We start from the raw sequence: 15,408 nt of genomic DNA on the forward strand, positions 1-15,408 counted from the left end.
GTGCTACTGATTGAGGCATAAATAATGCCCCGGACAGGAGGAATAGCTTCCCTATGAGTCTTTAAATAAAGCACCCGAGGGAAGCGAGAGGGGAAACCTTGTCACTCTAGTAAGAGTGTTACCAAATGAGCAATGATTGACACAATAAGCATTTAAACATTATTTGCTTTGCATTTTTTTTGACATCCTGTTGTCCAAGTGGTCTTAGTCTTCACTGCTAAAGGCATAAGTGAGAGGGTGTAAAGAGAAACCGTTGTGGAGAACTGCACGTTGTTAACAGAGAGAGTCTCTGGAAATTTCATTGTTCATTTTCATGGGTGGTAAATCAATGGGCTGTGTACCCTGCATTAGATTTTCCTTCCTTTATTTTCACGAGGCATTAAAATTTGAAATCTCTCTGAGAAGAACTTCTTCGGTAATCGGATTGGCATGTCTTCTCTTTCTACCCCTTTCAAGGCACGAGCAGCCTTCTTTTCCCCTTTGTGACTGCTTTTCTTTACCACACTAATTATTTTGCTTTTGCACTGAACAATTTCAACTTGAATAGTTTGTTAAATGTGAAATAATTTATTTTCAAGATCAAAATGGGTTAAAACCAATAAAATAAAGAAGCAATGTGGCAAATATTAAAATGGCCTCAGTAGTCAAAGATTTGATGCATGGAGATGAAGGATACACAGACAATGGGAATCTAAAGAACACCCTGATGTTGAAAGAGTTAAATCTCCAGGTGTATATTGATGAAGTGCCTCACTCTGCGTTAGAAATGAAATATTATCAACTCTCATCTTGGGAAGGTCTCTTGCTTAAATAAATCGGTTTCTTCTAAATTGCTTCTTCATGCTAAATCAGAATTTTGATCAGCATCACACGATGACTCCAACGGCTAAACGCCTTTCTTTTGTTCATTTTCCAAAACGGTTTCATGAAATGTAATCATCGCATGCTTGACGATACTTAATGACCCAAAACAGAACAGAATTAGATGATGATGGAAGAGACCAGTGTCACTGGGGAGAAGGACAAGGGAAGAGGCTGCTAATGACAACTTCTAACACCAGTGAATGATGAGGCATTTCTTGCTGGATACAAAGCTACTTTTGAAAGACAGGGTAGCAGTTTTGTAGGTGGGAGAATATAAGTTCACAATCATTATTCCTTATAATTTCTGGTCTCAAAAATGCCAATAAGCGGGTGCTATAAACCAGAAGTACAATTTGAAGGAAAGTCACTGAAAGTCATGTTCAGTCACCTTCATAGCCAGCAGTGAAAGACAATTCTTAGAGGACCCGGAGTGTAAAAATAAATAAACGCACAAGGCAAACCTGACAGCCCCTTAAGAACAGTGGAACACATTGAATTCATGTTCACAACTACAGAATTGCACTCAATTCAGGTGACCCCTTTTAGAAACCACACATGCTGCATCTACTGATCTTATTTTTGTTTTTATATATTAAGGCACTACAGAGAATTTCAGCAAGTGTCAATCCTTTTATTAGCAGATTGATAGATTTCCTTTTACCTTGTGAGCTCTCAAGCTGCCAGGGCTGGTCGGTGAAGAGCTGGATGATTTAGTGGATTTGGGTGTTGACAGCTGGCTGCTTGGGGTTCCATTCACTGTGTATTTAAAAATAAAATGTAAATAATATGAAAATTTGAACACCATAAGGCACCAGAACATAATATGCATGATGAAAAGCCAATATATTTTTGAAATGTGGCAGATTTCATATAACTAAACAATGCAGCAAAGCAAGATCTATTTCTTTACTCAAGGAAGTAGAATATATTTACATTTGTCTTAACATTTTATACCGAGTAACAACAAAGATTTATTTGAAATTTTGCATTCTATATTTAATGCTGTTTGCTTTGATCAAATAAAGGGTGAAATTGATCTTCGAAATGGCATAAATAGGTTGTTTGGTACTGAAAGCCTATTTTACTTTGTACCCAATTATCTTTTACACTCAGCATATAGAAAAATCAGGCCTGTTATAATGAAGCTATTGATTTGGACGAGAGGCCCATTGTGCACTACTGGGAACGACTACTGACCTCCTGGAACAAATTATTTGTGAATCATTTAATTTACATTAGACAATGGCCTCTATCTGTCCATATGCTTGAAGTTGTCATTATTGTCACATTTACCTTTCCCATTCCCCTACTGTAACTTCTCTAATTAGTGCAGTCTATATGTTATAGGCACTAACTGTGGTAGTGCACCGGGGAAGCAAGATCAAGGCACATATTTTGCCTTGCCTTGCTTGCCTGATTCATAATCTCTGGTTGCTGCCAACCAAGCATAATTTCGCACACCTACAATTCCAGTGAAACCTTTTGCTTGCTGAAACTGCTCATCAACAATTGAGACGTTCTCACCAGAGTGATCCATTGAAACTAATGGACGGAAACATGTAGGGGATAGGTGCCCAAATTCTCATTATGCAATCCTGGGATGCTCAACATTCTGTTTAGGCTGTGGATTTTATAAGATTATTTGGTTGTCAGTACTGTGCCTGCCAAATTAATTGTGGGCTTTCTGCCTGTGCGCTCCATGACATACACGCACCCAGAGGCCTTAATGTACACTGAGCAATATACACCAGATATTTACTATTTCAACCAGTGCAAATGCACCGTTGCAACATCAGAACCGGATCCTACACGTTCCTGTGAAATGAATTTATGCCACTTTACTTCAGTAACATGTTTCAGTAATGCCTCTCATTTATGTGCTTTAAAACGCAAAAAGATGAGATAATATTTAGAAGATAGCAGTTTATACTTCAAGATGAGACTACAATGGATTTGATAGTTATAGTTTAAAATTGAACATCAAATAAAAAAACAAACAAAAAGTTGGTAATAAGCATAGACGATATAAATATATATTTTCCTTATGAAATACAAAATAGAAAATTGTGGCCGTTTATTTTAAAAAACCCATATCAGAGATTGCTACCACAGAGACTCTTACACTCTCTTCATGTTTAATGGATGGCTTACTACATCCATAGTACTACATCCATCCTACGCTAATAAAGGTAGATAGAAATACACCATAAATGGTAGGGTTTTAGGGGAGACTGAGGAACAGTACACCATAGATCCCAATAGGCGGTGACACAGGTAGATAAAGTGGTGAAGAAGACATAAGGGATGCTGGCCTTCCTCAGTCAGGATTATGAAGGGCATGTACAAATTTATAAAATATCTTGAGAATTGCATACAGTTCTGGTCACCACACTGTAAGGCAGATGCAAATGCATTTGAGGAGGTGGGGGGGGGGGGGGGGGGGGGGGCAGAGGAGATTTAATGGGATCTTGAGCAAAACACAATGTGCTGGAGGATCCCAGCAGGTCAGGTAGTATTTGTACAGGAAACGGACAGGCAATGTTCCGGGTCAGGACCCTTATTCAAACCCATCGGTCTGAAGAAGAGTCCCCAAATATGAGTTCTTCCAGCACTTTGTGTTTTGCTGAAGATTCCAGCATCTGCAGTTTCTTGTGTCTTCATTTACCAGGATGTTGACTGGGATGGAATGTTTTGGGTCGGAGATGCAACTGTACAAGGCTGGATTTATTTTCCCTTGAGCAAAAGAATCTGAGAGGTGACCAGACAGAAGTGTAAACAATTATGAGCAGCATGACTAGGGTGGGAAGTGAGGTTTCAGAGGGTTAGAGGGGATCCGAAGAAAAATAACTATTCACCCAGATGGTAGTTGCAATCTGAATGCCGTTCCTGAGAAGATGGTGGGGATAGATACTTTCACAACATTTGGAAAGTATCTGAATAATTGCTTGATTCACCATGGCACAGAAAGCTATGTATCAAGTGCATGTAAATGGGAACAGTACAGATGGGTATTTGATGGTTGGTATGAACATGTTGGTGTTAAGGACCTGCTGCTCTATGACTCTCTAATTCAACGTGTGCCTCATTATACAGACGGATGAAGTATCAGATAATCTAATTCTGTAGGGCACATACAGAAACCAGATAGTTAACATGAATGGACAGAAGAATTAACACCATAGGGCTGTGATACAAATTATGTCATCAACATTTCTATAAAATAAAATCAGATTATATTTTTGGAGCCCAAGGAGTCAGTAGCTTGACACTAATTCATAGAGAAAAGTAGGAGATTCAGGGCAGGCTTTGCAAATCCTGACTGCTTCAGTCAGTAAAGTACTAACAGTTGCCAACATTGGAACCACTAGCTCAAATCTATTATCATGCCCCAGCACCATCTGAGCTGCAGGGCTTTGATGGCATCTTTCGTACCCCCTCAAAAGCACCCACAGCACGAGATTGGTTGGGCCTAAAGTGGTCCAAAAGGACGATTCAAAGGCACAGTTTTGGTGTCAAAGGTTTTGCCTTGGGCCTCAGTCTCAGCTTCTGGTGCTGAGCCATGAACTGAGGTGGTGACTGGTGTCTCACTACAGTTCCCCCACATTTGGTGCACCCTCAGAATGTGTTGGAATTTCTTGACATTCTTCTTTTCCTTTTCCATTTTCAATCAGGTCCCTTCTACCAAGAATCTGTGCCATCCAGCATGAGGACTGGCATTGGGCAGGCTGATGACAAGAGGGAAAGGCAGGAATTAAAAGCATGGAATATAAATAATACTTATTTAATTCAGCAAAAAACAAATTGAAGATTGGGGCTATACCTACGATGAAATGGCAAACTTAATTATCAAGACACAAAAAAGGGTAAGTCATAGAAGGTCACAGACTCAGTGCAGCCGCAGGGATTAGCATAGATGAGCAAAATGGTTGGGATGGATATGGCACACTGAAGGGCCCATTTCTATTGCTGTACAGCTCTCTGACTATGACTGAATTTAATGTTTTATGATCATTTTTTATAAAGATCTGAAAACCTTAAATTTTCTTTGAGGGATTCAGATTCCAATCTAATAAAACAACTTTTCCAACGGCCGGAAAGGTTGTGCTGTGGTAATTTAGTCTTAGAATGTTGTAATATTCTGTGACTCCTGATTTAACAGGGCATCTTTCATTGATCTGTTCACTGGACACATTCTTGACAAATCAGCACTTTTTTCTCTGGCTCATATGCAAAGACATTGACAAGACACTTCTCTCCCAGTAACTTTCAGACATCCACATTTATCTGCGAAAGCTAGCTCGACCCACTACAATTTGCCTATCACTACAATGAATCAACAGGAGATATTCTGTCTCCTTATTTGCTTCATCACCCATCAGCCATCATTTTCTAACCCCACCCCTTCCCCTGATGGTGGAAGGTTGTTTTTCTGATTGGACACCTGTGACCAGTGGTATCCTAAAGGGTTCAACACTGGGCACCTTACTCTTTGTTATATCTATTAACACGAGATATGCAAGTAGGAGTAACGATTATTAAGTTTATAAATGGCGTAGAAATTAGTGATATTCCTGATTGTGAAGAGGGTATTTTTGGGCTACGGAATAATATTTGTTAGCTATTAAATTAGACAGGACAATGGGAGATGGAATTTAATCAAAGCATGAGGTGATGGATTTTGAAGGTGATTTTGAAGGTGTAGGATATAAGGATATAAGGATTTCAGGAGAGGAATATTCTCCACCTTCCTGGATGAGTGCAGCTTCAACAACACTCAAGACGCCAATATTATACAGGGCACAGCAGCCCACATCAGCTCACATCAGCTCATCCACATGCAATCACTCAGTCCAACTCTGACACATAGGAACGGCAGTTTGTACCATTTGAATGAATGTAGTGTAGCAATTCAACAAGACTCCTTAGAGAACACTTTTCAAACGCACAACCTCTTCTGGTTAGATAGACCAGGGCAACAAGAACATGGGAATGCCATTAGCTGGTTGCCCTCAATATTGCTGTTCCCTCACCATTGCTGAGTCAAATGCTTGGTATTCTGTCCTTTGCAGTGTTGTGGGTACACCCACATGTCAAGGACTATAGCAGTTCAAGAAGGCAGCACACCACCATCATCTCAATGGCATCAAAGTCAATTTAGAATGGGAAGTTAGGGATGGGCAATTAAATGCCTGCTCTGCCTGCAAAGCCCACATCGCTTGAATGAATTTAGAAACCCTGAATGGAAGAGCTCTAGGGAAGACTGAGGAACAAAGGCATCATGGGTCAAAAATACAAAGATTCCTTGAGATGGCAGCATAGTCAGTTTTGGTGGTAAAGATGACAAACGGGATTTTGCCTTAATTACCGAGGGCATAGTGTATCAGTGTTGGGATGTCTTGGTACAAATATATAAAGCATTGCTGATGCCAATACTCATAACTCTTTTTCTGTCTCTGCTACTGCTGGATCCTTTGTTGAGTGTTTCTAGCATTTCTTCTTCACTTCAAATTTCAGCATCTGAAGATTTTTTTTGCAGTATCTAATTGTTAAACCTGTAACCCTGAAATGACATTTATATTTTTGATATGTCAGCACCTAAGGATATGATTAATGATTTAAATTTTCATACCACGCATTTGACAGCTCTGACCATTGGCCAATGTTAACCAGTGCAAATTAGCAAAAGCTCAAATCTTTTTTTTAAGGAAGTGAATCTTATGATATGTTATCAAAGGCTTTTATAAATGTGACAGCTCTTGGCAATAATCTCTACTGTGCTTCCAAAACAGATTTTACATCAATGAGTCATCACTGTCTTCAAGTATGTGTGATGTCAATCAATTAAAACCTACTCCACTTGAGCCAATTGGTTGTCACTACTTCAAATCTGTTCCCACACTTCCTCTTCTATGGTATCAATTTATTGATTCCATTACTTTTTTCATTACTCAGTTAGTCCATTGGGTCTATTTTGTTGACTATTATACAGTCATCCTTTTCTCTCTTAGACCATTCTGTAGTTGTCAATAGTTTAAATAAGAATGTGATTTGGTGCAGCCACAAATTAGTGATGGATGACTGAAAAAGCCTGTGAGACATGCACAGGTCTGGTGCTTCTGGACTTGAGAAGACGAAGAAAGCAACACCATGGGATTGTCCTTGATTGTTCTCTATGCCTTACTGCATTGGAAGGATGGTCTGACGTATTTAGCAATAGCTGATTAATTTCCTTCTGCTGCAAGCCTTTAGGAAGCCAGTTAATTATTATTTTGCCCTACCCGTAACAAGCATTTAAACTTAGCTTTAATCACTGGATGAGTTCTCCTTCTTTTCTCATAGACGATTACATGATGTACCTGCTGGCACCAAAGAGAAGGGGAAGGTCCAGCTGAAACTAAAGTAAATCGTCATGTGGACCTCCAGCTGCCTAATTACACGTGCAACACTGTAGCAGCCACAAACATTCCTAACTGTAGTGCCTCATTTTCCCATTAAAAGATGAATCAAGTAAAAATGTAATTATATGCAAAGAATTAAAATAGACATGTATGAAATGGTGTTGATTGAGCTATATTTGCAGCTGGTCAGCAATATTCATTGGATAATAGTGGCTTACTACAACTCTCAATATATAATGCATTATAAACAAAAGGTTTGTTTACATTTAAAAAAATCAACTAATCCACCCAATTTCTCTGTATCTGACTTGGAGAATTTATCAATGCAGGCACACAAAGTTCAAAATTCAAATTGGAATGATATGATGGAAATTTTACATCATTATTGCAGATTACAAAGCATGGTAGCACAAGGTGTCTCTAAAAATATAGCCAATTGCTGGTCTATTAGGATAATATATAACTCACTGAGCTGGTGAGGAAACAGCAATAATGCTACACCAAGAACCTGCTGCACATGAAAAATATAGTTTATGCGCTTGTCTGCACCCTTTTGAGAGCCAGTCAAACTGTGTTAATAGGGATACAATGCTCAACATACATCAAAGTCAGAGCAGAGAAATCGAGTTGATGCAAATCACAGTATGCCAACTTTCTGTTGAGCAAGTTCATCCATTTTATATTCTAATCGAAATTATTTTTCATACTTCATTATAAATGTATGTCCTCCCTTAATTAGGTCTTCCCTTTGAATATTGTTGATTGTGCATTTTCCTTCAGGATATAACAACTTGGGCTATGCACACCCTCATCAAATTTGTCAGTAGCAATAAACATTAGCTAATAAAATGTGTGTTCTTTCCAACATTGCAGCATTGATTCCCTTATTTCCCACAGAATTGAAACTTAAGGGCTGATTCAGTCATTCAGTGATTCAACAGTTATGCTGGTCAAAATGGCAAATTGGATACAGAATTGGTTTGTTAACAGAAGGATGATGGTGATAGTGGAAGGTTGTTTTTGTGATTAGAAGCCTGTGACCAGTGGCATCCTACAGGGTTCAGTTCTGGGCCCCTTCCTCTTTGTTAAATCGATTATCAAATTTGGATATGAAAATAGGATTTAGGATTATTAAATTTGCAGATGGCTTAGTAATTTGTGATGTTCTTGATGGTGAAGTGGGTATTCTTAGGCTACAGAATAATATTGGGTCAGCTGGTAAATTAGACAGGTCAATGTGAGATGGAATTTAATCCAAGAACGAGATGATGCATATTGAGGGTGTCTAATAATGAAACGATATAAGGATTTCATTACCCGGTGGGGGCTTCAAAAGTCGGGAGCCTCGATCGCCTCGTGGCACCACGGGAGAGGAATGAGGAGGAGATAAGACTTTTCTTTGCCTTCCATCACAGTGAGGGTGTGCCTGGAGCAATCACTGTGATGGCTGTTTGTGTTAAAAATTGTAATTGTGTGTCTTGTGTTCTTTATTGTCTACTGCCGGACCCTGACGTGAGAGGACGCTGGCGCTATTTGTTCGCCGCTTCTCCGTCAGGATAGTTTGTCTGTTTGTTTTTATGTCTTGACTGTTTTTGTAAAGCGTCTTTGAGCATTTGGAAAAGCGCTATAAAAAATAAATGTTTATTATTATTATTATTATTATTTCAGGAGTGTGATGGAATACTCTGCACCTTCCTGGATGAGTGCAGCTTCAACAACACTCAAGAAGCTGAATACCACACAGGGCATAGCAGCCCGCTTGATAGACAGCTATACCACATCCAATCACTCAGTCCAGCTCTGCCACATGGGAATGGCAGTTTGTACATCTAAATGAATGCAGTGTAGCAATTCAACAAGACTCCTTAGAGAGCACCATCCAAACCCATAACAATAGACAATAAACAATAGACAATAGGTGCAGGAATAGGCCATTCGGCCCTTCGAGCCAGCACCGCCATTCAATGTGATCATGGCTGATCATTCTCAATCAGTACCCCGTTCCTGCCTTCGCCCCATACCCCCTGACTCAGCTCTCCTTAAGAGCTCTATCTAGCTCTCTCTTGAATGCATTCAGAGAATTGGCCTTCACTGGCTTCTGAGGCAGAGAATTCCACAGATTCACAACTCTCTGACTGAAAACGTTTTTCCTCATCTCTGTTCTAAATGGCCTACCCCTTATTCTTAAACGGTGGCCCCTTGTTCTGGACTCCCCCAACATTGGGAACATGTTTCCTGCCTCTAACGTGTCCAACCCCTTAATAATCTTATACGTTTTGATAAGATCCCCTCTCATCCTTTTAAATTCCAGTGTATACAAGCCTAGTCGCTCCAGTCATTCAACATATGACAGTCCCGCCATTCCGGGAATTAACCTAGTAAACCTACGCTGCACGCCCTCAATAGCAAGAATATCCTTCCTCAAATTTGGAGACCAAAACTGCACATGGTCTCACTAGGGCCCTGTACAACTGGCTCGAAGGGCCGAATGGCCTATTCCTGCACCTATTGTCTCTCCTATACTCAACTCCTCTTGTTATGAAGGCCAACATTCCATTGGCTTTCATAGACCTCTACCAGTTAGAAGGACGGGGGCAACAAAAACATGGGAATGCCACCAGCTGCAAGTTGCCCGCATTATTGCTGTTCCTCCAGGATCACTGGGTCAAAAGCCTAGTATTCCCTCATTCGTAGTACACTCACACGTCAAAGACTGTAGCAGTTCAAGAAGGCAGCTCACCACCATCATCTCAATGGCATCGAGGACAATTAGGGATTTGTAATTAGAGATGTGCATGTAGGTGCTGGGTAATTTGCTGAGTGTATCTAACACTTTTTGTTTATTTCAGATTTCAGAATCTGAAGTTTGTATTTCGCAGTATCTAATTGTTAAGTCTGCAACTCAAATATGACATTTATGCGTATTGACAGGTATAAATCAGCACCTAAGTATATGATTCATGATTAAAATTTTGACACCACACATTTGACAGCTCTGACCTTTGGCCAATTTTTACCTGTGAAAATTAGCAAAAGCTCAAATCTTTTTTTGATAAGTAAGTCAATCTTATGACATGTTAACAAAGGCTTTTAAAAATGTGATATTTTGGCAAAATGCTCTACTGTGCTCCCAAAACAGATTTTGCATGAATGGATCATCACTGTCTTAAAGTATGTGTGATGTTGATCAATCAAAACCTACGCTACTTAACCCACTTGTCACTGCTTCAGATATGTTCTCAACTTCCTCTCCTATGGTATCAATTTATTGATTCCATTAGTTTTCCCATTACTCAGAGTTAGTCCATTGGGTCTATTTTGTTGCCTATTATTCAGTTATCCTTTTCCTTCTTTGACCAATCTATAGTTGCCAATAGTTTAAATAACAATGTGATTTGGTGAAGCTGCAAGTTAGTAATGGCTGGAGTAGTGAGATATGCACAGGTCTGCTCCCTTCAAACTTGGCTTCAATCACTGGATTGCTTCTTTTAGTTTAGTTTAGTTTAGTTTAGTTTAGTTTAGGGATACAGTGCGGCAACAGGCCCTTCTGCACACTGAGTCCGCACCGACCAGCGATCCCCGCACATTAACATTATTCCACACACTAGGGACAATTTACATTCATACCAAGTCAATTAACCTACAAACCTGTACATTTTTGGAGTGTGCGAGGAAACTGAAGATCTCAGAGAAAACCCATGCAGGGTACGGGGAGAAGGTACAAACTCCATACAGACAGCACCTGTAGTCAGGATCGAACCTAGGTCTCTGGCGCTGTAAGGCAGCAACTCTACCACTGTGCCACCATGCTGCCCCTTAGACTATTTGTCACAGACTATTTAATGATGTACCTGCTGGCACCAGAGAGAGGAGAAAAGTCTTGCAGAAATTAAAGCAAATTATCATGTGGACCTCCAGCTGACTAATTGCACGTGAGGCACCATAGCAGTCACACACCCATCCCTATTTGAGTTGCCTCGTTTTTCTATTAAAAAATTATAAACAAAGGATTAAAATAGTAGATGTGTATTCACTGATAAGGTCTCTGCTGCAGAAAAAAGTCCCACAAATTGAAAACCATAGGCTTAATGCTTAGAGTCAGAGTTAAACATCACAAAAACTGGCTCTTTGGCCCAACTCATCCATGCTGATCAAGATATTCATCGACGCAAGTCCCATTTGCCTGCATTTGACCCATATCCCTCTAAATCTTTCCTATCTATGTATCTGTCAAATTGTCTAAAATATTGTTATTTTACTAGAATTTTTTTTGCCCCAGTTTCCCTTTAAATCTTTCTGCTCCCACCTTAAATCTATACCAATCCTGGGAAAAAGGTGTAGGAAGGAAGATGCTGGTTTAAAGTCACCCGTTCCTTCTCTCCAGAGATGCTGCCTGTCCCGTTGAGTTACTCCAGCATTTTCTGTCTATCCTGGGAAAAAGACTGTAGTATGTCCCCTATCTATGTCACTCTATCTTTGTCCTTTGTGATTTTATATATTTCTCAAAGATTACCTCTCAGTCCCCTATGCTCCAGGGAATAAAGTCCTAGCCTCCCCAACGTCCTATAACCAAAGTCCCTCAAGTCCTGGCAAAATCCTTGGTAATCTTTTCTGCACTCTTTCCAGCTTAATGGCATCTTTCCCAGAGCAGGGTGACCAAAATGGACCACAATACTCCAGATGCGTCCTCGCCAATGACAAGTACAACTGCAACATATCATCCCAAATTCTATATTCCATGTTCTTCTGATGATGGCCATTCAGCCAAAAGCCTTCTCCAGCACCCTGCCCACTTCTGATGCCACTTTCAGGGAATTGTGTATTTGTATGTCTGCAACACTCTCCAGGGTCTTGCAGTTCCTGTGAAAGTCCTACTCTGTTTATTCACAAAATGCTGGAGTAACTCAGCAGGTCAGGCAGCATCTCAGGAGAGAAGGAATGGGTGATGTTTCGGATCTGGTTTGATTTCATAAAATGCAAAACCTTGCACTTATCTGAATTACACTCTGTTTGCCAATCCTTGGCCCACTTATCAATATCACATTGCAATTCTTGATAGTTTTCTTCACTATCAATTTTAGCGTCATCTGCAAACTTACTAAACATGCCTTGTACATTCATATCTAAGTTGTTGATATAGATGACACACAACACTGGGCCCATCATCACCCTCCTGAACCACACAACTAGTCACGGCCCCCCAGTCCAAAAAACTATTTTCCACCATTACCTTCTGCTTGCTTACCAAGAAACACTTCTTGTAAGAGCAGCTTCCTGCTGGAAGTAGCACAACACAGAACCAAACCTCTGAAGAAGTGTGACCAAAAATTAACTTTCTGCTGTTCAGTTTTTTTCTGCTTCTGCTTCTTTCATGGTATCCCGACAGGTCATAATTCTGTCATTACATGCCTGGACACCTGGAAGTGTTGAAGATATTTACACAGAGATTTCTCAAAAGATATTGGCCGAAAAACTGAATTGCTCTGAAACCATGACCTTAAAATAGCTAAGAGCAAAGGGTTCTAATCAGCTGTTTCCAAACTTGTGCAGTAAGCAGGTTGAAGATCCAACCTGATGAGTAAGGTAGCCTGTCCTCTGGCAAGGACAAGAATGGAGATGCTGCCTGGCCTGCTGAGTTACTCCAGCATTTTGTGAAAAAAAAGACCCTTTACAAAGCTCGTTTTGCTGCCATTGGTTTTATGATAGCACCCCTCAGCTGTAGCAGATGAAAAACATATTTGGCGTGAGAAGTCACATAAGGAACATACATTGTGTCTTATTTATTTACTTCAATGGAATTTAAAACACCTGTAGGCTTGTTATGGTCTTTTTACACAATTGCTGAAATATAACTTAAGTCCAAAAATATTTCAAATATTAAAAGAGTTTACACACAAAGAACAGATCTAGTAACATTTCTGTTTTTTGTTAATTATACCAATATAAGGATAAAACCAGTAAAATCCAGGTGGTTGCACCACTGACCCCAATACTGTGTGAGAGAGACACATGCCAACATAAAAGCTTTGATTTAGCTGGTAGGAAAGTGAAGTTCAAGCCATTGTGGAAATTATTTCTGTTCAGATAAAGGTACCTGGTGGATCAAATTAACCGTGAAATGGGATTGTATGAAAAGTGGGGCTCACCTGGGGATTTGACCGGAGAATATGCAGTGTAGTAACCTCCTCTTTTAACTGTACTCATTCAATTAACACACAAGCAGAAGGAGAAAACATTAAGGAGAGATGTTACCACACATCATAAATAGAACCAGCATCAAATCCAAAACTCAAAGGTTTAATGAAAGAAAAGAACAGATACAATAATGTACAACATTTATTGAGTAACAGAGACCAATTTAAGAAGATGGAGACATAGATCACAAATATACAGATAATGCATTGTCTACTCATTTGTAGACTTTGGGAATATAAATATTTTCTCATAGTCAAGGAGAAATATATGAAGAACACTGAATAACTAAAAATTGAAAAGGAAGCTTGGTATGCTACTGAAAAATCTGAGGGGATTAACATAAAACTACAATTGCTCTATAACATGAATAAATTCAAACATGTGCTCTTTCTGTAAATCGGTATTAAGGAATATGTTTGTAGTTGTTTTCTAAATAAAAATGTTGGCTGGGTAATATTGACTTTGGCGATCAGAAATATTAAATCGGCTGCCTACATCACAGCTGACATTATTTTGAACCAAAATAATAAATTCTTGAGATATACAAGCCTCAAATTGAATAACTGCCATTTTATAGCATAACCCAAAACCAAAATGACCCCAAACTCTGAATAGGATCTTATTTTCTGGGAAAAGAAACTGGCTGTGCATTTAAGAAACATGAGAGTCTAAAGTAACGCAAGAATTGTAAACCTTTAATCTTTTACAAGTCATAATAAATATTAAAAATGACAAATTCTGTAGTGTTTGGATCACTGTTGAGTCAGTAGGTGTATGCGATATATTACAATATCCTGAAGCCTTTCATGGGAAGAGGAGGTAACGCGTGAGGGGATAAGGGTCAGATGAACGTCACGCAGAATGAAGCTTAAACACATTGGCAACAACAGCCCTTTTTTTGTGCACATTCCGGCATATTATTTGACCACCAACGTCATCACATACACAGCTTCCACAAAGGTTTGGTAAAAATAGTCCTTTGCCTTTTATGATGCTAGTATTTTACTGTTATTTAAAAAAGGCTGTACCTGATGCTGGAGACCTGCTTCTACGAGACAACCCAGGGCTTTTGGATCCAGAATGGCGTGAGGTACTACCAGAACGGGAGTAGGATGATTTCATCACACGACACTCTGAGAGACAAGGAATTCAGTTATTCCATCTTTATTAATACCAACAATAAATATTTTCTACATTAAAATGCTGTTGCATATTTGTCATGTCTTTGTGAGTGTGGTGTCATTAATGTGAACAAGTAATCTGAATCCAGCAGCAAAGGATTCTGCAATAACTGTACATGAGAAAGAATAATTACAGTTAGCATGAAAATAACTCTTTGTAACTTGTTATCTTAGCTTTCAATCATAGCGAAATTTACAAATTAGATTTAGGTTTATTACTGTCAAGTATACAGAAATACGGTGAAAAGGTTTGTTTTGCATACCATCCACCTGTACTAATTCTCCTCAAAAAGCTTCGTTTTTTGTTCTTGTTCCAAGGCAAAGAAAACACGTGCTGTTGCAAACATGTTGTCCACAAACTCATTATTTTTTTGAGGAGAATTAGCACAAGTGCTACTTGGAACAATGTTTTAGCACACTAAATATAACATGCAAAGTATTTCTCTGCAACTAGGTTTTCAATAAAGGCATTTCTGTGCAAGTGTAGCATTATCTACTCTGAATGGATAGCATGCAAAACAAACCTTATCACTGTACCTTGGTACACGTGACAATAATAAACCTAAACCTAATTTGTAAATTTGCTATGATTAAAAGCTAAGATAACAAGTTACAGAGAGTTATTTTTATGGTAATAGTAATTAGTCCATCTCATGTACAGCCACAACAGAAACCTTGGCTACTATTCAACACAGCTAATGACAATGCTACACTACAATCAGTGAAGGTCTTTAGCCCTTAAAAGTACAGTCCCCATTTTGGCCAGACTA

The 15,408-nt window shown here is 39.2% G+C and overlaps 1 protein-coding gene across 7 annotated transcripts in view; it reads right to left on the reverse strand.

Annotated features, from left to right (window-relative positions):
• Window positions 1-15,408, reverse strand: part of dclk2a (doublecortin-like kinase 2a) — a 272,233-nt gene that overhangs the window by 84,106 nt on the left and 172,719 nt on the right. For 5 of the 7 annotated variants that reach the window (XM_078405981.1, XM_078405974.1, XM_078406001.1 and 2 more), the window contains exons 4-6: window positions 14,486-14,590; window positions 13,409-13,456; window positions 1,526-1,620 (exon numbers count right to left, since the gene is read on the reverse strand). In XM_078405981.1, the coding sequence (XP_078262107.1) occupies window positions 1,526-1,620; window positions 13,409-13,456; window positions 14,486-14,590 (248 nt within the window). The remainder of the gene's footprint in view (window positions 1-1,525; window positions 1,621-13,408; window positions 13,457-14,485; window positions 14,591-15,408) is intronic. The other 2 variants (XM_078405988.1, XM_078406002.1) reach the window with 1 other exon arrangement.

This window comes from Rhinoraja longicauda, chromosome 1 (assembly GCF_053455715.1).
Source record: "Rhinoraja longicauda isolate Sanriku21f chromosome 1, sRhiLon1.1, whole genome shotgun sequence".
NCBI lineage: Eukaryota > Metazoa > Chordata > Chondrichthyes > Rajiformes > Arhynchobatidae > Rhinoraja > Rhinoraja longicauda.